The 25,273-nt window shown below is 38.8% G+C and overlaps 1 protein-coding gene across 11 annotated transcripts in view; it reads left to right on the forward strand.

The window, feature by feature from the left end:
* KDM5B (lysine demethylase 5B) overlaps positions 1 to 25,273 on the forward strand; it is a 90,609-nt gene that overhangs the window by 48,595 nt on the left and 16,741 nt on the right. For all 11 annotated transcript variants that reach the window (XR_007411732.1, XM_049111981.1, XM_049111978.1 and 8 more), the window contains exons 10-22: positions 667 to 825; positions 2,186 to 2,367; positions 3,858 to 4,020; positions 7,634 to 7,753; positions 8,767 to 8,961; positions 12,340 to 12,521; positions 12,671 to 12,795; positions 13,713 to 13,863; positions 14,020 to 14,134; positions 14,562 to 14,917; positions 15,974 to 16,112; positions 20,232 to 20,411; positions 21,062 to 21,220. Coding sequence is in view for 10 of the 11 variants with exons in the window: in XM_049111981.1 (XP_048967938.1) it covers positions 667 to 825; positions 2,186 to 2,367; positions 3,858 to 4,020; positions 7,634 to 7,753; positions 8,767 to 8,961; positions 12,340 to 12,521; positions 12,671 to 12,795; positions 13,713 to 13,863; positions 14,020 to 14,134; positions 14,562 to 14,917; positions 15,974 to 16,112; positions 20,232 to 20,411; positions 21,062 to 21,220 (2,226 nt within the window). In the remaining variant the exon portion in view is untranslated. The remainder of the gene's footprint in view (positions 1 to 666; positions 826 to 2,185; positions 2,368 to 3,857; positions 4,021 to 7,633; positions 7,754 to 8,766; positions 8,962 to 12,339; positions 12,522 to 12,670; positions 12,796 to 13,712; positions 13,864 to 14,019; positions 14,135 to 14,561; positions 14,918 to 15,973; positions 16,113 to 20,231; positions 20,412 to 21,061; positions 21,221 to 25,273) is intronic.

Consider the following 25,273-nt stretch of genomic DNA (forward strand, 5'->3'; position numbering starts at 1 on the left):
GTGTTATAGCACATCTCGAAGGACGAAGTATGATTCAAACACAGCTATTACTGTATAATGGTCAACCAAGTTATATTTCTCACCCACAAAAACCTCTAGTTTTTTTTTTTTTTTTTTTTAAACAAGGTTTACCATTTCTGGTCCTTGTTCTTTTTTTTTTTTTTTTTTAATTTTTATTTACTTATGATAGTCACACACACAGAGAGAGAGAGAGAGAGAGAGGCAGAGACACAGGCAGAGGGAGAAGCAGGCTTCATGCACCGGGAGCCCGACGTGGGACTCGATTCCGGGTCTCCAGGATCGCGCCCTGGGCCAAAGGCAGGCGCTAAACCGCTGCGCCACCCAGGGTTCCCAAACCTCTAGTTTTTGAATGTCAGAATTTAGCTTTCCTTGACTCCCTTTTAGTATAGTGGTCAGGTTGGTGATTTAGGAGCATATATTCTTAATCAGTACTTAACTCTTTTAGTTATAAAATTGCTTTTAGAAATTGTTTCCCATGTCTGAACTGCCTGGGATCAATTGTGGAACATTATGTTTATAATTTTCCTCAGGGTGCTGTCCTGTGATTCCTGTCATTTAGCTTATCTTTTCAGATTGGTCATGGGTAGTTTGTGAGTGTCTGTGAAAAAATTCAGTTTCTTGTCTTCCTCCTTGTTTTGTTTCCAGATGGTTCCCACAGAACTAGTTGAGAAAGAATTTTGGCGACTGGTAAGCACTATTGAAGAGGATGTCACAGTAGAATATGGAGCTGATATTGCCTCAAAAGAATTTGGCAGTGGCTTCCCTGTCCGAGATGGGAAAATTAAACTTTCACCTGAAGAGGAGGTAGGCTCTAGCTGTGAGGCACTTCTCTTTCAAGCAGAGGCCTGTATTTAAAGCTAATAGTACAGGACTTACTGTACTTACTGCCTACTGCATACATATATGTAGTTGGAACTTGAATTATTAATTAAAATTCTATTTGGTTGGCTCGAAATAATTTGACTACTTTCAGCACATTCTTGATTACCGGATTTTTTTTTTTTTAAGATTTTATTTATTGATTGATGAGAAACACAGAGAGAGAGAGAGGCAGAGACACAGGCTGAGGGAGAAGCAGTGTCCATGCAGGGAGCCCAACATGGGACTTGATACCGGGTCTCCAGGATCAGGCCTTGGGCCGGAGGCAGGCACTAAACCGCTGAGTGACCTGGGCTGCCCGATTACCAGATTTTAAAAAATCTTTATGTATTGATTTGAGACAGAGACAAGCAAGGGAGAGCGATAAGCAGACTCCTTGCTGAGTGGGGAGCCTGACATGGGGCTTGATCCCAGCACTCCTGAGATCATGACCTGAGCCAAAACCAAGAGTAGGATGTTTAACCGACCAAGCTACCCAGGTGCCCCTGATTACCAGATATTGAATGACTTTGAGAAAAACAGATAGAGCCCAGAGAGGAATTCAGGTCCCAGCTGTTCAACTATATTTTGATGATATGGGGAGATTACTTAATCTCCCTTTGCCTTTAGTCTGTAACTTGGTATCGCCTTCCAATGAAAATTTGAGGGATTGAGGCCAGACCTAAATTTATCTTTGAACTTTAGTGCTTATAAATCTATCATTTGCCACAATAACAAACTTCTAGGAAGTTTTCTATTCCTATCCTAGTAGGAAGTCAGGTTTTTTTAAACCACTTTGTAATCTAACAGATACATAGAAAAGTTCATAATCATGTGCACACCTTGATGAATTTTCACAAACTGAAAACACCCATGTAACCAGCACTAGAACAAGAATTAGGACTTTACCAAACCTTACCCCAGAAGTTCCCCTTTTGTCTTCCCCTCTTTTACTACCTTCCCTGTCGCAGGACTACCACTATCCTGTCTTACAACACCACAGATTAGTTTGCCTGTTTTTGAACTTGGTATAAATGGACTCATACTGTGTATTTCCTCTGTAGCCAACACAAGGGCGTGAGCAAATGCAAAAGTATATGCTATATGAATCTATTTATATTAAAGCTCAAAACTGAGCATCTAATCTATGGGCATCTAAGAAGTTAGCATAGTGGTCTCCCCTCCTTTTCTCTGACCCCAGCCTTTTTATTTTGAAGACTTTTCAGCCAGCTTTTTGAAGCATTCAGAATCTAAAATGTTAGCATGATATGGCTAAACCTTTATACCTTTTTGGTGTCCTTTTTAGGAATATCTTGATAGTGGCTGGAATTTGAACAATATGCCAGTGATGGAGCAGTCTGTCCTTGCTCACATTACTGCTGATATATGCGGCATGAAACTTCCTTGGTTGTATGTGGGAATGTGCTTTTCTTCATTCTGTTGGCATATTGAAGACCACTGGAGTTACTCCATTAACTACCTGCACTGGTAAGAAGTTCTTCATAACCTACGCATAGGATGTAAGCTGGGCTAGAAACTTTTTAAGCGTGTCTGAAGTGTAACAAACTATTTTTTCCTTAAGTTTTCACTACTCTTGAAATAAGCATCTTAATAAGTTAAGGCAGTGGTTCTGAAAGATTCCTAGGAAATCCGTAAATCCCCTGAAATTGCACACAGTTTTTCAAGTATAATATGTTTTTGGGGAGGGGATTTATATACAGCTTTTAGTGAAAGAAGCTTTCACTCATGGCAAGATTAAAAAGCACCGAGCATTGCTTTTACTATCGAGAAATCCCATCACGTGGCAGTGGCAGCCCAGATACCCCTGGGAAAACTGGTGGAGAATAGGACCCACCGTCCTCCAGGTCCCCGGGACTGCCAACTTCTGTTTTGTGCTGAATTCTGACAGTCATTACTGTAGAAAGGGCTTCTTCAGTGCGCGGGTGTGTGGTGGCAGCGTACAGATAGACTTTTCAATTAAACTTTTTAAACTCTTTAGCCAAAACCATTTCTTCTTTCACATCTGTTTTTACCTCCTCCATTTCCTTTGCTTTTCTAAGTACGGAAGTATTTGAAGATCTGTAACTCACTTAAAAGCCCCTACAAGGAATTTGAAGATGTACCACAAGAAAGAGCGAGTTGGGAAATATATGTGGAGCATCAGTTCTGTCTCCCTAGGCAATTGCTCCCAGCTGTAAAATGAAGATTATATTTACCATATCTCATAGGGATGTTACAGATTAATTGGTCGACAGTTTAAAGTGCTTTGAAGAATAAGAGCTCTTTAGAAATGCTAATTGCCTTATTAGTGTTTGCTTTAACCTCGCCTGTCAGAATGGACAAGGGAAAAGGAAGATGGAGAGTTGCCATCCCTTCTCAGTTGCTATAGGAAATTGTGGTAACCACATACCCTGTAGCTAGCATGATACCTTATATTCTTAGAAATTCTAGATACTTATATTTTCTAAAGAGTCATATAAAAATGGGAGGGAGAAGAGTGACCTCAGATGGAAAGTCTCATATTTAAACTCTATACTTGAAGGGGGAAAATACATCACATATGTTTATTTTATTATTTTTTTTTTTAAATCTTTTTTTTTTTTAATTTTTATTTATTTATGATAGTCACAGAGAGAGAGAGAGGCAGAGACATAGGCAGAGGGAGAAGCAGGCTCCATGCACCGGGAGCCTGATGTGGGATTCGATCCCGGGTCTCCAGGATCGCGCCCTGGGCCAAAGGCAGGCGCCAAACCGCTGCGCCACCCAGGGATCCCACATCACATATGTTTAGATCGCATTTCTAATGACACTTACTCAGTTTGAACATTCCTTGTAGCATAATATTACAAAGCAGGGCCTGAAAAATACAGCTTGTTAACCATTTTGTTGGTGTTAGAGTTGCAGACTGATTTTTTTCTAATGAAATTTCATGTTTTTGTATTTCTTAAGATTGATTTATTTTTACAATCTGTTTCCAGGGGTGAGCCAAAAACCTGGTATGGAGTCCCAGGGTATGCTGCCGAGCAGCTAGAAAATGTAATGAAGAAACTAGCTCCAGAGCTCTTTGTGTCCCAGCCAGATCTTCTCCATCAGCTTGTGACCATCATGAACCCCAATACCCTGATGACTCATGAAGTGCCTGTATGTTCTGGGTCAATCTTCCTGCACTCAGGCTTAATCTACCACTTCTCTTTCTTGTTACTCAGTTTTTTATGAAGTTGGTTTAGTTACGTGTGTCCCATACCATAACTAGATAGCAGAAGCAGCTGTTTGGTGGAATATGATACTATATTGCAGCAAGCCAATAAGACTGGATCCTTGGACACCATAAAAACTAATTTGTTGTGGTTAATAACTAGGTTGCTAAGCAGCCATATTTTGCAAATATTAAATGTGATGCTTCCTTTTCTTTTTCAGTGTCTAATTCAGGCTTTTTAAATTATAATTTTTCTTATAACTTCAGTCTTTCAGTGCAACAAAACAAAAACCTTGGTGTTATTTGTATGATTTACTGTGAAAATGTCTAGGTTCTGTTACAATTAGATCTAAACTCTAGTGTCAGAATCCTTGATACCCTGTCCGTACTTAAAAAAATAATTTATGGAATCTATATGAACTAAATTTTGAATGATAAACTGAAATGATTTGCATGCTTAGTAGATAATAGTTATATTATACCTCTACCCCTAATTAAGCTTGTTTATTTATTTATTTTAAAGATTTTTATTTATTTGAGAGAGAAAAAGAATGCGAGTGTCCTTGAGTAGGGAGAGGAGGGGCAGAGGGAGAGGGAGAAGCAGGCTTCTCACTGAGCAGGGCGTTGGGACCTGGGGCAGGAGCTGGGGGCGGTGGCAGGGGGGCGGGGTGCTCTATCCCAGGATCCAGAGATCATGACCTGAGCTGAAGGCATGTGCCCCTAACGAGAAAATTAATTTCAAGTCCTTGAGCTTGGATTCTAGACTGAAAGGTGCTGTTGCTGATATTGCCTCTGATGCTCCTCTACAAAGTGACACTTATTTGTATATAGGCTTCCTGTTGGAGAATGCTCTGAAGATACTTTATGAGACCAGATGTGAATGATAACATTTTCTGTGCTAAAGTGAATTCCTGATGATGTGACCTAAACTTCATGCCTTGGGGTTCATAGGCTAGTAAATGAGGGCAGATGCAAAGGTTTTTTTCTTTGAGGGAATAAAATTATTTATGGACAATAGCTTAAAAAATAATGATCAGTAACTCCCAAAATGCCATCATCTCCTCGTTGTTGGTATTTTCCACATTGAAGTTTTCCCATTCATATTGATTGATCTTTCTGATTTGTTATAAGTAACTTGCCCCTAGATGAGACCTTTTGCCATGGTTCTCCATTATTAAGTTGAGGAACCCTTGGGGCTTGATTCTGGGCCATAGAGATAACATGAGTGAATCTGCACATTTGAGGACTCTCAATTTAAGGGAAAAGACAGATAATGTTTACACAGATTATGGCATGGTGGTGTGGTTTGACAGTGGTGTCAACAAGGTAGCTGACCTTTTAACTCTCTGGAGAATTAGAAAGGACCTATAGTGACCATTTGAACTAATAGGACTTGGAGCTCTAATAAGGAATACTTTTGGCAGATTTGGGGTGGAAGGGAGGAGGTACTCCGAGTAGAAGAGATTGTACTTGTGTGGTGGGTAGTGGTTTTCAAACTTCTGACTATATCTGAATCAATCCTGAATGGCAGGTGACAATACACTTGGCTGAATCTCACCCCCAGAGTTTCTTGGGTGTTGTTGATTTTTTTTTTTTTAAGATTTTATTTGTTCATGAGAGACACAGAGAGAAGCAGAGACACAGGCAGAGGGAGAAGCAGGCTCCTCCGGGAGCCCAGTGTGGGACTTGATCCCTGAACCGTGGCAGGGAGCCGAAGGCAGACGCTCAGCCTTTGAGCTAACCAGGCGTCCCCAGAGTTTCTTGTTCTGTTGGTCTGGGTGGTGCTTGAGAATTGGCATTTCCAACAAGTTCCCAGTTGGTGTTGATACTGTTAGTCTGGGAACTACATTTTGAACAACTGTTGATGTAGAAAGATATATTGAAATGATATTTAATTATTTCGTAAATTCAATCTGAGGATTTGTGTGCGTGCCTAGATTAATAAGGATTTTTTAATTAAAAAGACTTTATTGAAAAAAAATTTAAAAAAAAGACTTTATTGAAATATAGTTCAATGAACTATACTTCAATAGTTCAAACTATTATTAGTTCAAACTGTATTAGTTCAAACTAATGACATCATTAGTTTCAGTTGTACATCATAGTGACTTGACAGTTTTATATATTGCAAAATGCTCACTACAGTAAGTGTAGTTATCATCTGTCACCAGGTAGTTATTGACTATATTCCCTATGCTCTACTTTCATCCTTGTGACTTCCTATTATTACTTTTTTTTTATAACTGGAAATTTGTACCTCTTAATCTCTTTCTGCCCATGCCCCCAATCCCCTCCTCTCTAGCAACCACCAGTTGGTTCTCTGTATTTGAGTCTGCTCCTGGTTTTGTTTTGTTTATTTAGATTACATAAAAATGAAATCATGATATTTTCTTTCTCTGACTTATTTAGCATAATACTCTCTGGGTCCATCCATGTTGTGAACAGCAAGATTTTTTTTTATGGCGGAATATTAATAATATACAAACATTCTTTTGTATATTTATACTACGTCTTTACTCCCACCTGTCAATGGACACTTAGATTGCTTCCATATCTTGGTCATTGTAAATAATGTTGCATTGAACACAGGGGTACACATATTTCCACAGTGACTGCACCAATTTACTTCCCACCAACAGTATACGAAGGTCCCCTTTTCTCCACATCCTCGCCAACACTTGTTGTCTTTTTGTTATTAGCCATTCTAATACATGAGCGAAGACCTCTCACTGTGGTTTTGATTTGCATTTTTTTTGATGATTAGGGACATTGAGCATCTTTTCATGTATCTGTTGGCCATCTGTATATCTTTTTTGGCAAAATGTCTATTCTTGTCTATTTTTCAATTCAATGATGATTATTGGTGTTGATTTAAATGAGTTCTTTATATATTCTGGATATTAACCCCTATTGGATATATCATTTGCAAATGTCTTTTCCCATTCAGTAGCTTGCCTTTTCACTTTTATTGATGGTTTGTTTCCTTTGCTGTGCAAAAGCTTTTAACTTGCTGTAGTCCCAAGAGTTTATTTTTGCTTGTTTCCCTTACCTAAGGAGACCTATCCAGAAAAATATTGCTAAGGTTGACATCCAAGAGATTGCTGCCTTAATACAGGTGTTTTTTTGAGTTGGGGTGGGAAAAGGAATTGTTGGAGGGAGGTAAGCTTGAGGGCTATAATAAGATCTCTTTATGGAATGACATACTTGAAAAACAGTGGAATTTCATTAATTGGTGGTAAAAGAATGCTATTTTGGTATAATAATATTAGAATACTCGTAATTGTAGTTATATTTAGATGTGTCCTAATCCTGGATGTAGCCAATTTTTATAGTAAAATCCATGTTTTCTATTTAGAGCCTAATCAACCCTCATAGTTTGGAATACTACTCCATCTTGTGGCCGAATAGAGTATCTCTATGATCATTCTACCATAATTCTTTTTGTTGGCTCACTTGTAATTAGAAGAAAGCTTCTCTTTCTGGAATATCATCTGATAGTCTGTGTCCAGATTGTCTTTCACGAATGTCACTAAAAATCCCCAATTTTTGTCTCTCTAGGTTTACAGAACTAATCAGTGTGCTGGGGAGTTTGTGATTACATTTCCAAGAGCCTACCACAGTGGTTTTAATCAAGGTTTTAATTTTGCTGAGGCTGTTAACTTCTGCACTGTCGATTGGGTATGTAATTATGACTTAGCCTTTTTGAATATATTGTTTTCCTACTGAAGTGTAGTATATGATACTTGAGAAGCTTTCATGTGTGTGGTTGCTTAAACCTGTTGCTCCTCAAATGGCTGGTCTACAAATTGATTACCATCCACAGTGGGGTAAAGCACTTGGCACCACATATCAAGCCTGTACTGACTAAGCACACTGCTCAGTTTAGCTGATAAGTTTTTCTTTTGTAAAAGTGAGACTTGATGAATAAATGAGTCTGTTGATTTACATTTTGGGAAAATTCAGTATCTCATTGCAAACTTGTAACAAAAAGTTCATTCAGTCTTAAGCCTATGTAACACTAGTTTAAATTTAATGTATAATACAGCAATTTTTAATGATGCATTTGGTTTTAGTTGTAAGGTGGAATTTTTATATTGGTATTAATACTTTTCTTTTACATAAAAAGATCTAGTTCAAGTGTGTGATGTTAAATTTAATGAATTATAACCTTGTTTCAGTGCTTTACTGAGTAATAGTACTACCTGTACCTGAAATTATTTTCCATTAAATAGTTTAGAGCATCGTTAATTCCCTGAAGCAGGTTTAAGTCAGCATTGTTATTTCAGGAAATGTGTAAATTCTCATGTCCAGTTAGATTGTACACTGAACATTGACACGTTGTTAAAACATTGGGTTTTTTAAAAATGTCTTTATTAATCTCTATACCCAAAGTGGGGCTGGAACTCATGACCCTGAGATTGAGTTGCATGCTCTTTTGACTGAGCCAGCCAGGCACCATCATACATTGGGTTTTTTAAACTACTTTTTAATTAGATACCTGACATGCCAGAGCTTTGAGATGCAAAGGCTAGAAAAGGGCCAAGGCCTCTTAGAGTCTGGCTATAGGGTTGATAAATGTATTATGACCCAGAATATGCTCTTTGGTAATGTGATAATGATCAGAAGTCTTTGGAAATAAAAAGGAGAAAGAAAGATAAATGTCATGTATTATCCTCTGTCTTTTGAAACAGCTGCCATTAGGCCGACAGTGTGTGGAGCATTATCGCTTGCTTCATCGCTATTGTGTATTTTCCCACGATGAGATGATTTGCAAGATGGCTTCCAAGGCTGATGTACTAGATGTCGTAGTGGCTTCAACTGTTCAGAAAGATATGGCCATTATGATTGAGGATGAGAAAGCTTTAAGAGAAACTGTTCGTAAATTGGTAAGATTTCTGGAATCCCAATTGGTGTTATTAGTATCCAATCCCAATTGGATATTACTTAGTAAAATTCTTAAATTAATCTCATTTTAAGAAGTCTTTTCTTAGGCTAATTTCCTTTAAGACCCATTTTGGAGATGCCTAGTGGCTCAGTGGTTGAGCGTCTGCCTTCGGCTCAAGGCGTGACCCCGGGGTCTGGGGATGGAGTCCCACATCGGGCTCCTTGCGAGGAGCCTGCTGCTTCTCCCTCTGCCTGTGTCTCTGCCTCTCTTTGTGTCTCTCTTGAATAAATATATAATATATTTGAAAAAGAAAAAGACCCATTCTGATAGATGTGTATTAATATCTCATTTTGGTTTTCATTTTCTCTAATGGCCACTGATTTACTGAACATCCTATCATGTATGTACTTATTTACTACTTGTGTATGTATCTCTTCAGTGAAGCGTCTGTTCATATATTTTGTTGCCCACCTCCTTTTTTTATTGGATTGTTGTGAGATTTCCATTCATTCTCTATGCCAGTCCTTTATCAAATGAGTGTTCTGCAAGTATTTTCTTTCAGTCAGTTGCTTATCTTTTTTTTTCTCAGAGCAGTGTCTTTCTAATTGATAGTTCAATTAAGCAGTTGTTTCTTTTATGCATTTTTTTTTTTTAAGATTTTATTCATGAGAGAGAGAGAGGCAGAGACAGGCAGAGGGAGGAGAAGCAGGCTCCATGCAAGGAGCCCTATGTGGGACTGGATCCTGGGACTCCAGGATCACGCCCTGGGCTGAAGGCAGGCTCAATCACTGAGCCCCCCAGGCGTCCCATCTTTTATGCATCTTTTTAGAGATTTTTTTATTTTAGAGAGGAAAGAGATTGGGGGAGGGACAGAGAGAGGGAGAGGATCTCAGGCAGACTCTCTGCTGAGGTGTGGCTCAATCTTCTGATCCTAGGATCATGACAGGAGCCAACCTGAGCCAAAACCAAGAGTTGGATGCTGTTAAGCCACCCAGGTGCCCCTGCATCTTTTTTATGTACCTAAGAAATCTTACCTAACCCAAAGTCACAAAGACCTTTTGTTTATTCATCTAGAATTTTTTAGTTTTAGGTTTTACATGTAAATCTTTAATCCATCTCAAGTAATTTTTATTTATGGTGCAATGTGTGGGTTGAGATTATTCTTTTTTTGCATAAGGATGTCTCATTGTGGGACGGACCCCTGGGTGGCTCAGTGGCTGAGCATCTGCCTTCATCTCAGGGCGTGACCCCGGGGTCCTGGGATCGAGTCCCGCATCAGACTCCTTGCATGGAACTTGCTTCTCCCCCTGCCTATGTCTCTGAAAAAATAAATAATATATTAAAAAAAAAAAAAGATGTCTCATTGTTTTAGCACCATTTCTTGAGAAGACCATTCTTTTTCCTTTAAAATGCCTTGGCACTTTGGTGTTGAAAATCAATTCACCGCATATAAATGGGTCTATTGCTAAACTCTGTTTTATTCTCTTAACTTATGCATTTATTCTCTTGCTGTTGCTATATGATCTTGATTACTATACCTTTGTAATAAGGCTTGAAATGAGATAGTGTGTGTTCTCCAATTCATTTACTTTAAAAATTGGTTTGGCTATTTTAGTTCCTTTGCTTTCCATATAAATTTGAGAATTGGCTTACTGATTTCTACCAAAAGCCCTGTTAGGATTTCACAGGGACTCCATTAAATCCATGAATATAATTGGGAGAATTGGTATCTTAACAAAGTTGACTCTTCCAATTCATGGACATCATATATCTACCATTTATTTAAGTCTTCTTGAGTTCTTTCATTTTTTTGTGGATTGCAGCATATGGATCTTAACACATATTTTCTTGGGTTTATAGTTAAATATTTTGTTTTTTGGTACTATTATAAATGATACCTTAAAATTTTTTATTTCAAATGGTTATTGCTAGTATTTATAAATATAATTGACTTCTGTATATTGACTTTTTATGTCCTGCAACCTTGCTAAACTCAGTAGTTCTGTTAGCTTTTTTTGTGCTGTTTTGGGACAGTGGTATCTGCAAAAAGAGTCACATTGGATTTTTTTCTTTTTTTTTTTTTAGTGTGACTTTTTTAGATATAACTCTTGAATGTTGGCTCTCTGAAGCCTTTTATGGACCAACAGCAAGCTTATTCACTTTCTCCTTATATTTTATAGTTAGGGAAAACAATGCCCAGAGGGTACGGTTTAGGTGTCTTAACATGGCCTTATATCAATAATGGTAACTCATTTGTGGAACTTTGAGTAAATTTTTTTCCAAATGTGGAAATTGAGAAATTAAAGTTGAGTGAGATGTATATGATTCATTCTCAACTAAGAACCATAAAATTGGTCTTTAATCTTAGTTTAAAGTAAAATTACAACCATTTTTATCTCGAAGTCCTTTTTAATGATCAGTTCCAGTTTAAAAGGAAAATTCATTGATTAGCGGTTTCCTTACTCTCCTCTGTCTTTGTTGGTTCATGTCATCAGCAGGAAGTAAAATGGTCAAAAGGTTAAAATACAGAATAAAACAGTAAAACAGAGGAGCTTGCTTGGTGGTTCATAAAGTGACTTGATCAGATTCTGGCATTCTCACAGTTAGATTTGGGTCCAGTTTTAGATAAGGAGAAAAGGTGGTCAAAGCTTGATCTTTCAATGACAAAACGTATATCCTAGGGAGCGTTCTTTAGCTGTTGCAAACTACAGTTTGAAATTTACTGGTTTAAGATCTCATTTTTCTTGACATTGTTTCAATTAGGAAATGCTTTATTATGACTTTAGTGTCTTGTACATATTTCTAACATTTTCAGATAAATAATACCCTTTAGGTAACTTTATGTGTGAAAGCTAATTGACTACTCAGCATCTACCCCTCAATAATCCCTTCATGATAATCTTCTCATCTTTCTTTTTTATTTTTATTCTTTTTATGGATTCTCTAGTGGTATAACTCTGAAGTCCTATATAATATTTCCTCTGAAGTAGAAAGTATATACAGTTCTTTTGCTCTTATCATCTATACCCAAAGTGTGGATAGGGCCAATTTGGAGTAGCACAAAGAGCAAAATAAATCTTAGTAGTTTACAGTCCTATTAATAACTATTTTCATACTGACCAAAACGGCCAAACATAAGGATCTACCTTGTCCGAAAAGAGGTTCTCCCCAAACAAGTGAGGTAGTTTACCTGACCATATTTGCTGCTAGATCATTGTTAGTTTGTATTCCACATATGCACTCTTATTTTGGTGGGGCTCCCCCATACTCCCCCACCCGTTTTTTTTTTTTTTTTTCCCCTAAACTCAACTGTTATGTGTTTGGGGGACTGATGGATTATATTATCCTTTGGAGGTCTCTAAAGTATACTTTATTCTAGGGAGTAATTGATTCGGAAAGAATGGATTTTGAGCTGTTACCGGATGATGAGCGTCAGTGTATAAAATGTAAAACCACATGCTTCATGTCTGCCATCTCCTGTTCTTGTAAACCTGGCCTGCTTGTTTGCCTGCATCATGTAAAAGAATTGTGTTCCTGTCCTCCTTATAAATATAAACTGAGGTGAGTAGAAAGAATAACCTTTTCTATGGAAAACCCTAAATCTTTAATAAAGTGATATTTCTATTCTAGGGTTGAAATACTGAGCATAAAATGTATGATTTTTTCCAAACCCAAATATCTCAAAACTAAGTCTGCTATCCTGTTGCCAGGTATAGATACACTCTGGATGATCTCTACCCCATGATGAATGCACTGAAGCTTCGCGCAGAATCTTATAATGAATGGGCCCTGAATGTGAATGAAGCTTTGGAGGCAAAGATTAACAAAAAGAAAAGTATGTGGTATACAGTGTGGCTTGGTGATTGGCAAATTGGGACTGATCATAATGTAGCTAACATAGTTATCAACAAACAGATTACTTGAAACAATCTGACTCTGTCCTTGTTTAGTTCCCCCATTTTCAGCCAGGCTTTTGGAGAGTTAGCAGAGAAAGTTTTAAAGCCATGAGTGGGTTAGGCAGATACCCTATATCAGAGGAAAATCTTGATGTACAGGATCGTGTTTTTTGTAACAAAGATCATCTTGTTAGAAAATGGAATGACCTTTACACCTCTGGTCTCAGAAACAATATTTTACGTTTTATATAGAATGTTAGAAAAACCTTTTTTAAAACCTAAATCTTAAGATAAAGGTAGCATGTTACTAAATTAGGGGTCTCTGGTTTAATCACTTTTTTGTTTGATTACTTTTTAGTGCTAATCAATGTCACAGTTTCTGTCTTTTGTTATTACCTCGAAAGTTAAAACTCCTTTCCCATCATTTACAAAGTGCAAGAGAAAGGAGTGGTATGTGCAACAATGAGGATCCGCATTTGCCTTGTTTTGACAAGTCCATTGTTTTCCATCTCTGAAACATTTCCACGTTGAAGAGCAACTCTAGGCACTTGTTTAAAACACTCTAAAGGGGTGCCTGGCTGGTTGAGTTGGAAGAGCATGCGACTCTTCATCTTAGGGTCATGAGTTTGATCCCCACATTTGGGTATGGAAATTACATAAAAATAAATAAAACTTAAAAAGTAAATAAATAAAAGTAAAAGCCTCTACCCTTGCCCAAAAAAGACCAATCAAGGGAACAAATTTATTAATAATCATACTTTAGATAAGGTATAAAAGCAAACTCTCCTCCTATATTTTATACCACTCATAATAAACATAATGATAACAGAAAAGATTACCTTTTCTTTATTCCTAGGCCTTGTCAGCTTTAAGGCTTTAATTGAAGAATCCGAAATGAAGAAATTCCCAGACAATGATCTTTTGCGTCACCTTCGCTTAGTCACACAGGATGCAGAGAAGTGTGCCTCTGTTGCACAACAGCTGCTTAATGGCAAAAGGCAAACTAGGTATATACTTCTGTTTGAGTTTGGACTCTTTGGTGGCTAAACTTTGAAACCTTTTGTGACTGGTTTTTCCTTCTGTCCTGTATTCCTGTGACATTGAATCTGGGAATGGTGAAAATATCATGTTCTCATGGCTTCCTTGGGCCTTTGTTTTTATAGATACCGATCTGGTGGAGGAAAATCCCAAAATCAATTGACAGTGAATGAGCTCCGACAGTTTGTGACACAGCTGTATGCTCTTCCATGTGTCCTCAGTCAAACACCTTTGCTAAAGGTAACGCTTACAGAGGGATGTGTGGGAAAGTACTTTGGTAATCCTATATTTTGTAAATAAATTCAATTGACATGTTAAGTCATCTTCTTGGGTGGTTAATTTATACAAACATTTGCAGATGTTTTTAATACCTATGGAGTGTTTTTTGGTATATATGTATAAAGAGACTGTAATAGGCCTACAAAGGAGAGAGAGAAAGTTGGAAGTTTTTACCTTGAAAGTAACCACTTGCAGTTGGTAAAAGGTCTGTTATAGTCACTTTGTTTAGCTGTCAGTTGGCTTATATATTATCTCATTTACCCATACTATTGCTAAAATCCTATGAGAGGGAAGAGGGTCACATTGAATATGTATTGAAGATTTTGAGTATGAAAGAATCCAAATTACTAAAATAAGTATTTTGATACAACAACCTGTGTTTTTTTAGGATCTTTTGAACCGTGTAGAAGATTTCCAACAGCATAGCCAGAAATTGCTCTCTGAGGAAATGCCCAGTGCTGCTGAGCTGCAAGACTTGCTAGATGTCAGCTTTGAATTTGATGTTGAACTTCCACAGCTTGCTGAGATGCGTACCCGTCTGGAGCAGGCCCGTTGGCTAGAAGAGGTGCAACAAGCTTGCCTAGACCCCAGCTCCCTTACATTAGATGATATGAGACGTCTCATAGACCTAGGGGTGGGTCTGGCCCCATATTCAGCCGTGGAAAAAGCAATGGCCCGACTTCAGGAACTGCTCACAGTGTCAGAGCATTGGGATGACAAAGCCAAGAGTCTTCTCAAGGCCAGGTAAAAAACCAAATCTACCTTTCTCTTGGGGAAGGTTGAGTGATATGTCCATCTGAGAGCACTAGAGCACAGTGATTGGTATGTGACCAATGTCCAGAAGCTGCAGCTGAAAGTGTAGAACACATGTAGAAGTAGCTGAGATGTTTGGAATTGCTTTGGAACTTAGGTAAAAGAATATTAATTTTTTTTGTACTTTACTGATTATGAAATGAATGATTCAAGTGGAATTGCCTTTTCTAGAGTTGTTTTAATGAAATTTCTTTGGACCCCAATGATACCATCTTTGAGAGAAGAAAAAAGTTTTACAAACAAGTGGAAAACCATTTCAACCCACAGTTAATAAATAAGTTCCCAAGGAGTCTTGAAAATGTCTGAAAGTTAATATGCACCGTTCTATAAAATGAAGATAGCCAGTAATTACCATCAGAAATAGGAATGTACATTTTTGTTGTTTCTTTGTGATTCAGGACATCTTACTTGTGTTGGAGAGATTTAATTGGACTCAGGCAAACTATCTGAGGGGAGAAAGATCAGTCGCTCCCTTAATTTTGCTTTCGTCTGACAGCTCTTCATTAGTCTGATGGACAACATAAAGTACAAAAACAATACATGGTTAACAGACATACTTTTGTAATCCTAAAATAGTGGTCATTGAGCAAAGAGCACATTTTTTGATACTATGCTTTTGGAATGTTGCTATCCTAGAGAACTTAAGTTTTCTTAGTGAAACTATATGAATTTTGACAGTATATGTAATTCAATACAGTAAATAATCATTAAGTTACCTTCTGCGAATGAAAAGTCTGTGGTTATAGCAGCATAAAATCAGGAATAAGCAGAACTTAAATACTGAGTCATTTCCTTTATTTTAGAGGCTTTTAAATTGTACGCATGTATTTGAAACTCGTTAACTTGATACCTAATAGTTACTGACTTTTAAAAAATTATTTATACAGAATTTCCTTTGAAATGGTTTTTCTGGTTTCTTTAGTAAACCTTAAGAAAAATGAACCACCATGTAAAATGTTAAGTAGTTCTTATATTTCATTTTTTTAGACCTCGGCATTCATTGAACAGCCTTGCTACGGCAGTTAAGGAGATTGAGGAGATCCCCGCATATCTGCCAAATGGTGTAGCTCTGAAAGACTCGGTGCAGAGAGCCAGGGACTGGCTTCAGGATGTAGAGGCCCTGCAGGTTGGTTTAAGAAAAAAGTGTCTTGAGTGTATAAGTGCATCTATGAAAAGCAATAATTAAAAAATGATAAAGGAGGGTACTGTGTTGGATCACACCACACAGATTCGGTGTTTTCGGTTGGCCAAATCAAAAATTTTGTTCAATCTTATGTAGATATACTCACCCATCTATTATCCTGACCAGTTGGCTCAAATATTTAAAGTTTAGATAAGTCAACCAACTTTCTCTGGGAGTTTGGGATCCTCTCTGAACAAACTTGAGTTACTTGGTTAAGGATCAAAGAAAAAGCTAAAGATGGAAGTTGTGGGAGAAAGGTAGTTTCTAAATCTTTGAGTACAGTTGTCTCTTGTTGGCTTAACAACTTAGAGAACAGATAATCAAGAGTAGCACATTTAGTGAATCTGGTTACATGATTACAATGAGAATGTAGGCCCAAAGGCCCAGAATCTTTCACGATGTAGTGACTTAAAAAAAAAAAAAAATGGAAAAAAAAAAAAATGCCTCCCCACCCCTACAAAAGAAATGAAACTTAAGTTCCAAAGTAATTAGCACTAAGTATATATGATCCTATGTTAGATGTCCTACCTGATGACTTGCCCATACATTATAAAAGGAGTTAAATTTGCTTGTAGCATTATTAAGGTACAGACCAAATTCATTCTGTGATTTACCCGGTTGTAGCTAGATAATGTCATTTGAAAAGTTGGTGGGGAGTGTCTATATCTTTGTACTCATTGTAAATCAGTAGATGTTATGGACCTATTGAGAAAAAAGATCTTTGAATTATTTAATGGGCTAGGTTTTTAAAAATTTAGTTGATCTCATTCTTGAGTCTCAAGTTCTGTTTTGTTGAAGCCATTGGATTTTTAAAAGATTTTATTTATTTATTTGAGAGCAAGAAAGTGCAGGGACATGTGAAAGAACACGAGCATGGGGGAGAGGGAGGCTTCCCCCCGCCCCGCCCCTGCCGCCCAGAGCAGGGAGCCCAGTGTGGGACTCAGTCCTGGAACCCTGGGATCATGACCTGAGGCGAAGGCAGGTGCTTAACTGACTGAGCCACCCAGGTGTCCAAAGCCATTGGATTCTAAGAATAAAAAATATTATCTTGTTTCTTAAAAAAAAAAAAAAAATTATCTGGTTTTCTAAATATTTGTCTAAGTAGTGCTAATTGATTAATTTTGCTAACAAGAAATGGCAGATCAGACAGTTTTAGCCAGTTGTTTACAACAAAACATCTGGTTGTCTATTATAGTTAAAAGAGAAGAGAAGGGCAGCCCGGGTGGCTCAGCAGTTTAGTGCTGCCCATCAGCCCAGGGCGTGATCCTGGAGACCCAAGATCAAGTCCCACATCAGCCTCCCTGTATGGAACCTGCTTTTCCCTCTGCCTGTGGCTCTGCCTCTCTCTGGGTCTCTCATGAATAAATGAATAAAATCTTTAAAGAAAGGGGGGGAGAAGATATTATTGTTTGATAAATAATATTACATAATTAAGGAGTAAACTCCAGTTAGCCAGAGAACAAACCAAGGGAAGTATTTACTGTGTCCATAAACTTTTTTTTTTATTCATGAGAGACCCAGAGAGAGAGTGAGGCAGAGACACAGGCAGAGGGAGAAGCAGGCTCCCTGCAGAGGGAGCCCAATGTGGGACTTGATCCCAGGACCCTGGGGTCACACCCTGAGCCAAAGGCAGATGCTCAACTGCTGAGCCACCCAGGCATCCTGATAAACTTCTTTTTTTTTCCCAGTAAACTTTCTTAATAAGAGTTTTAGATATAGGCTCTTGTTAATGGTAGTTGGAACTATAGTGATTAGTTTTGGTCATGTCATAGGCCCCCTTTTCACTTATGATTGCTAGCAGCCGGAAAGGTGAGGTGAGGTCTTTGCAATAAGGAGAGATAAGCATGTGAAATCAGAAAGAGCACATATTTCTGGATAGGCTTATTCTGTTCATATTTTGTAAGGTATTTACTACTTAGGTAATGTGTTTTCAGTAGTGCCCATAGGGACGAAAAGCAAGTTTTGGTCCATTCCTGAAATAATAGCCTGGTGTTTACTTGCATCATATACTAAAGGACTAATGGAGAAATATAACTGACAACATGGAGCCTCTTCATATTTAGTGGATTATGTATTTTGCAATGTTATTCAGTATTCTGCTTCACACATAGGGAGTATTCCATTTATTTCTAAATTAAATATTAAAGATCGCATGTATTTTTTTTTTTTTAAAGATTTTATTTATTTATTCATGATAGTCACAGAGAGAGAGAGAGAGAGAGAGGCAGAGACACAGGCAGAGGGAGAAGCAGGCTCCATGCACCGGGAGCCCGATGTGGGATTGGATCCCGGGTCTCCAGGATCGCGCCCTGGGCCAAAGGCAGGCGCCAAACCGCTGCGCCACCCAGGGATCCCCGATCGCATGTATTTTATGAGTCATCTTTTTTAAGTTTCTAGTAGAAACGCCCTTATAGATCTGATTCTGTAAGAATAAATATCAAAAGCAGTAAAACATCAGGTTCCCAGTCTATATTCAGTTTTCCCCAATTTTCCCAAAAATGTCCCTTCTGGTTGTTTATCTAGTCCATGACCACGTGTTGCCCCTAAATGACATACGTCTTTAAGTTTCTTTGAATCTTGTGGTGTTTTCTTCCCTACCTCCTTTCTTTCATGTCACTGTCTAGAAGTTACCCTGTGGTAAGCTCTGCCTTCTGGATTTGTCTGGTTATTTCTTTGTGGTGTATTCTATCTTCTGTATTTCTTCTAAATTAGAAGTTAATTTCAAAGAGTTGATGGGTTGAAGTTAAATATTTTTTGCTTGGAATAATATCAGAATATCAGGTAATACTGTATACTTTGTATTGCATCACATCAGGAGATATGTTTGGATGACCTACTTAGTGAAGCTAAGATTTACCATTGTATTAGAGTATCACCAGTGCTCCCCACTCCCATTCTACGCTTTTATTCTTCTTCCAGTTTGGGTGTCTCATTCTTAAATTGTCCCAGGGGCATCTGGATGGTGCAGTCAGTTAAGCATCTGCTTTCAGCTCAGGTCATGATCCCAGGGTCCTGGGATCGAGTCCTACAATGGCTCCCTGCTCAGGGGGGAGTCTGCTTTTTCTCTGCCCCTCTGAACTCTGCATCTCCTCCCTCATTCTTTCTCTCTCTCTCTCTCTCTCTCTCTCTCCAATAAATAATAAAATCTTTAAAAAACAAAAACATGGTCCCAGTACCAAAAGCATCAGCATCACCTGGAAACTTGTTAAGAAATGCAAATTCAAAAAAAAAAAAAAAACCAAAAAAAAAAAGAAATGCAAATTCATGGACTCTTCCTTGGTGACCGGAATCCGAATATCTGGGGAAGGAGCCCAGAAATGGTTTAAAAAAGCTTTCCAGATGATTCTTAATTCATATGAAAGTTTGAAAACCAGTGGGACTTTTAATCTCATTTTAGTTTTCTGAATAATTTCCCCAGAGTTACTTTATCATTGGGTGGATTGGAGTAAAATATTGTTCCTTTTATTGACGTAAGTCAGTGTGAAAATGTTTTGAGTTATTGCAAATTACATTTTTCTTGAAATTTTTTCAACCTATCTATAGGGATCAAGATAAGTGAATTTAGAATTAGAAGGTAAATAAATAAATCTCTTAAAAAAAGCTGGGGAGGGGAATCCCTGGGTGGCTCAGCAGTTTGGCGCCTGCCTTTGGCCCAGGGCGTGATCCTGGAGCCCCGGGATCGAGTCCCACATCAGGCTCCTGGCATGGAGCCTGCTTCTCCCTCCCTCTGCCTCTCTCTCTCTCTCTCTATGTCTATTATAAATAAATAAATCTTCAAAAAAAAGAATTAGAAGGGCATTAAAAGTCAAGGAGATCACAGTGTATGTCATGTTCATAGCTGTACACTTGGGGGCTAGCACAAACTAGGTTCTTTTAAAGTGTGTGTTAAGTAAAGGAACACATGTTAACCCCACCGCAATTGGTCAACTGGCAAGTTTTGTCCATCTCTGTGAAATTAACATGTTGAAATCATGGAGTAGGCCTATTCTGAATTGTGCTGTTCTCACTTTGTAGATAAATATTCTTTTTTCTAAGTTGGTACAATTTTTATTGACTCATTAGGTTGGAGGACGTGTGCCAGTGTTAGACACACTCATAGAACTTGTTACACGAGGTCGATCTATCCCGGTACATCTGAATTCTTTACCAAGACTGGAATTACTAGTAGCTGAGGTTCAGGCTTGGAAAGAATGTGCTGCTAATACATTCTTGACTGAGAATTCTCCATATTCTCTCTTAGAGGTAAGTTTGCAACCAGCCCATCTACAAGACCTTAGATCTCTTAGCTTATAGAACATGCATTCCCTTCTCTCTCAAAGGTGTTGGTTTCACTGATTGGTCTACATTCTGTGAGTTACTTTTTTCAGTAGAGCCAGGGAGATTCTTCTAAACTTCCAGTGAAGTAACCTTTAAATGTTATCTGGATACATTTAGGGATAGCATTCAGTGTCTAAGGAAGAACATTTTTCTCATTGACGTTCCTTAATCTGTGTTGAAATTGGACTTTTAACCTTGGCCATAATTCACCATTTGCATTTAATAAGCCTGGTAAATGGTCTCATCCACCTCTCATAAAGTGCTATAGTTGTACTTTTTGTATTTTTTTTAAGCTGATACTGGTAGTGCACTATGACTGGAATTGGTATATATCACATTGAACTTACTGTTTCATCCAGTCTAGAATCAAAGTCATTCTTTTGTGAAAATTCATTCCCTCCCTCCCTCCTCCTCTGTAGAGGAGAGTTTTCTGGCTTCAGGGCAGCATGTTACAGAGAAAATGTTAGATGCTAAGAAGTTTACATCCTTTCCACAGGTAGGCTTTTATTGTGAGGCTTCATAAGGCTTTATCTGAAATCTGTCTAATTGGTTGGTTGTGCTTTCCCCCACGTTAGGTGTTGTGTCCTCGATGTGACATTGGCCTTTGGGGATTGAAGAGGAAACAGAGAAAGTTCAAGGAGCCCTTGCCAAGTGGAAAGAAGAAAAGCACCAAACTAGAGAGTCTGAGTGACCTGGAGAGAGCTTTAAGTGAAAGCAAGGAGACTGCTTCAGCTGTATGTAGTAGGGCTTTTTTTTTCTTCTTTGTTGCTTTGGGAGGATGATTTTAACCCTTTCTTGTTTGCAGGGCTGTTGCTAAGGCATCTAGAAGAATAACCCTGAGTGTACTCAGTTTTTCCAAAAAGACTTTCTGAAAATTGTCAAATGTAAAAGTTCCTAGTAGAAGATGCATAAAGGTGCAGCAGGTACAGGGAAGCCTCCCAGTCTGAGTTTTGCAGGTTCAATTGTCAGTCCTATGGGTTGACCCCAGGATGGATGCTGACAGCAGAAATCAACGTTAACAGATGAGTGAAACTGCACTGCCAGCTTAGTAATTTACAACAGGAAATACACATATGGGGTGCCTGGCTGGTTCAGTTGGGTGGAGCATGTGACTTTTTTTTTTTTTTTTTTTAAGATTTTATTTATTTATTTATTCATGAGAGACACTGAGAGAGAGAGGCAGAGACATAGGCAGAGGGAGAAGCAGGTTCCCTGCAGGGAGCCCAACGTGGGACTCGATCCTGGATCTCTAGGATCACGCCCTGGGCTGAAGGCGGTGCTAAACTGCTGAGCTACCCAGGCTGCCCTGTGACTCTTGATCGCATGGTTGTGAGGTGAAGCCCCACATTGTTCATAGAGCTTAGTAAGTAAGTAAAACACACACACACACACACACATGCTTAAAAAATACATTTAAAAGAATATTGGGTACCTTTGAATCTGACTGCATTTAGTAAGCACTGTGGATTCAAAGATGGTATCATCCTAAGCTGAAGCAGAGTCTAGTTCATGTGAGCCACAGTGTTAGGACAAAAGATGATGGTAGGTGATTTGGATGTTTAAAATTTTTTTTCTTTTATTGAGCTGTAATTGGCATATAACATTATGTTAGTTTCAGGCATACACCATAATGATTTGATTGATCACACTAAGTCTAGTTAATAGCCATCACTGCTCATAGTTACAGACTTTTTGTGGTAAGAATATTAGCCATAGTCAACATGCTGTACCCTTACATCCTCAAGATTAATTTTATAACTGGAAATTTATACCTTTTGACTGCCATTACCCAGTTGGTTTACTCCCCACCCCCTGCCTCTGGCAGCCACCTATTTGTCCTCTGTATCTGTGGGTTGGGTTTTTTGTTGTTTGTTTTGTTTTGTTGGGGATGACTTACTTCATTTGGCCTAACGCAATTACAGTCCATCCATGTTGTGGGTAGCAAGATTTCCTTTATTTTTCTGGCTGAATAATATTCCATTGTATATACATACACCACATTTTCTTTGTCTGCTGATCCACTGATGGACACTTAGGTCACTTCCATGTATTGGCTCCTGTAAATAATGCTGCAGTGAACATGGGGGTGCAGATAGCTTTTTGAGGGTAGTGCTTTTCTTTCCTTCAAATAAATACCCAGAAGTGAAATGGTTGGATCACTTGGTAATTCTATTTTTAATTTTTTGAAGAACCTCCATACTGTTCTACAGAGTGGTTGCACTAATTTATATTCCCACCAGCAGTGCCCAAGGGTTCCCTTTTTTCCACATCCTCACCAACATGTGTTACTTCTTGGCATTTTTGATAATAGCCATTCTGATAGGTGTGAGGTGATCTTGCATTGTGATTTTGATATGCAGTTTCATGGTTGACCACCTTTTCATGTACCTGTCATTGTATGTCTTTTCTGGAAAAATACTCCAGTCCTCTGCCTAGGTTTGTTTTTTTCTTTTAAGTTGTTTGTGTTCTTTATCTATTTTGGATATTAACCCTTTATCAGATATGTGTCTTGTCAGTATTTTCTTCTATTCTCTAAGTCGCCTTTTTACTTTGTTTCCTTTGTGCAGAAGCTTTTCAGTTGGATGTAGTCCCATCGGGGTGCTTTAAGTGGCACTAAGCATTGCCCATTGTAGAATTGGACTACACTGGTTCCAAGGACTGGACCAGATGGGTTGAGTCTCTGCTCAGGGCACCTTCCTCCCAGTCTGTTCCTTTGGAACTGCCTGACTTCTCTAGTGATTGACATGGGATTGCTTTGATTTGTGTATTTTGGCACATCCTTAGGGGGTATTTGTATATTAAGTCAGGTTCTTTTATTTTTTTTAAAGATTTTATTCATTCATTCATGATAGAGGAGACACATAGAGAGAAGCAGAGACACAGAGGGAGAAGCAGGCTCCATGCAGGGAGCCTGACGTGGGACCCCGGGGCCCTGGGGTCACGCCCTGGGCTTGAAGGCGGCACTAAACCGCTGAGCCATCTGGGCTGCCCATGAGTCAGGTTCTGATCAGATTTTGCTGCTTGAGCATCATTCTGGTTTTTTTTTTTTTTTTTTTTTTAAGGTGCTGCTTCCCACTATTATTTCTGTGGTTGGTTGGTTTATTTATTTATTTATTTATTTATGAGAGAGAGAGAGAGAGAGAGAGAAAGAGGCTGAGACACAGGCAGAGGGAGCAGCAGGCTCCATGCAGGGAGCCTGATGTGTGGGACTTGATCCCTGGACTCCAGGATCAGGCCCTGCCCCGAAGGCAGGCGCTAAACCGCTGAGCCACCCAGGGATCCCCTAGAGGGAGAAGCAGGCTCCATGCAGGGAGCCTGACGTGGGACTCGATACTGGGTCTCCAGGATCACGCCCTGGGCTGAAGGCGGCACTAAACCGCTGAGCCACTCAGGCTGCCCTCTGTGGTTTATTTTTGTTAAAGGCATTATCCGTTTTGAACTTTGCATGCTGTATCTTTCAGAGTCTATCTAGTCTATGCCCATCTAGTCTGTGAATCTCTGGCTTAAGAGCTCCTACATTACCTGTTGATTTCATAGTAAAGCTCTGAAAGATAAACTGTTCTCCATTTCTAAGTTCTAAGGGGGTGCCTTGTTATCACGTAACCCACATACACTGCCTGTACATTGTTTTTGTCTACAGAAATAAGTGGATTTTTAAAAAATATACCAAAGGTTTGTAACCTGATTTACTTCTAGATCTATTTGTTTCTTAATCATTCATAAATTTTCTTCCTATTCCAAAATGAGATAACGAAGAGTTCATTCTGGCCGTATGCCTCCAGGCACCTCATCTGGTGAATCATAATGGGGTCTGATGGTTAATGGGTATGATAACTGTGAATGGTTTTATCTGTGACAGATGAAAATTTTAAGGATTTGGGAATAGAATTGGGGAAAAGAATAGTTCCTGCAGCCTTTGGCTTCTCTTTCTAGAGGGGAAAGCTCAGTTTTAAAAATCTGCGCTTTGGGCAGGCCCTGGTGGCCTAGCGGTTTAGCACCACCTTCGGCCCAGGGCCTGCCTGATCCTGGAGTCCTGGGATCGAGTCCCACGTCTGGATCCCTGCATGGAGCCTCCTTCTCCCTCTGTCTGTGTCTCTGCCTCTCTCTTTCTCTGTGTGTGTCTCTCATGAATAAATAAATAAAATCTTTTAAAAAATAAAAATATAAATAAATAATAAAATAAAAATCTGTGCTTTACCTCTATCTATATTTCTGTATCAGTGAAGTGCTGGAGGAGGGCTTTGGTGGTCAAGCCTTTTGTTGGGAAAACTGGATATTAAGTTCAAGGTGGTAGTGGCTAACTCTTGACATATCCAGTGATTTTATTTTATTTTATTTTATTTTAATATTTTATTTATTTATTCATGAGAGACACAGAGAGAGAGAGAGAGAGAGAGAGAGGCAGAGACAAAGGCAGAGGGAGAAGCAGGCCCCATGCAGGGTGCAGGGAGCCCGACATGGGTCTCGATCCCGGGACTCCAGGATCACACCCCGGGCCAAAGTCAGGTGCTAAACTGCTGAGCCACCCGGGCTAGTGATTTTACTTTATCATATTTATTTTATTTTTTTAAAGATTTTATTTTTTCATGAGAGACACACACACACACACACACACACACACACACACACACACAGAGAGAGGCAGAGAGCTAGGCAGAGGGAGAATCAGGCCTCATTGAGGGAGCCGGACGTGGGACTCAATCCTGGGACTCCAGGATCACACCCTGAGCCGAAGGCAAGCGCTAAACCCCTGAGCCACCCAGAGATCCCCTAGTTTATCATATTTA

This window comes from Canis lupus, chromosome 7 (genome assembly GCF_003254725.2).
Source record: "Canis lupus dingo isolate Sandy chromosome 7, ASM325472v2, whole genome shotgun sequence".
NCBI lineage: Eukaryota > Metazoa > Chordata > Mammalia > Carnivora > Canidae > Canis > Canis lupus.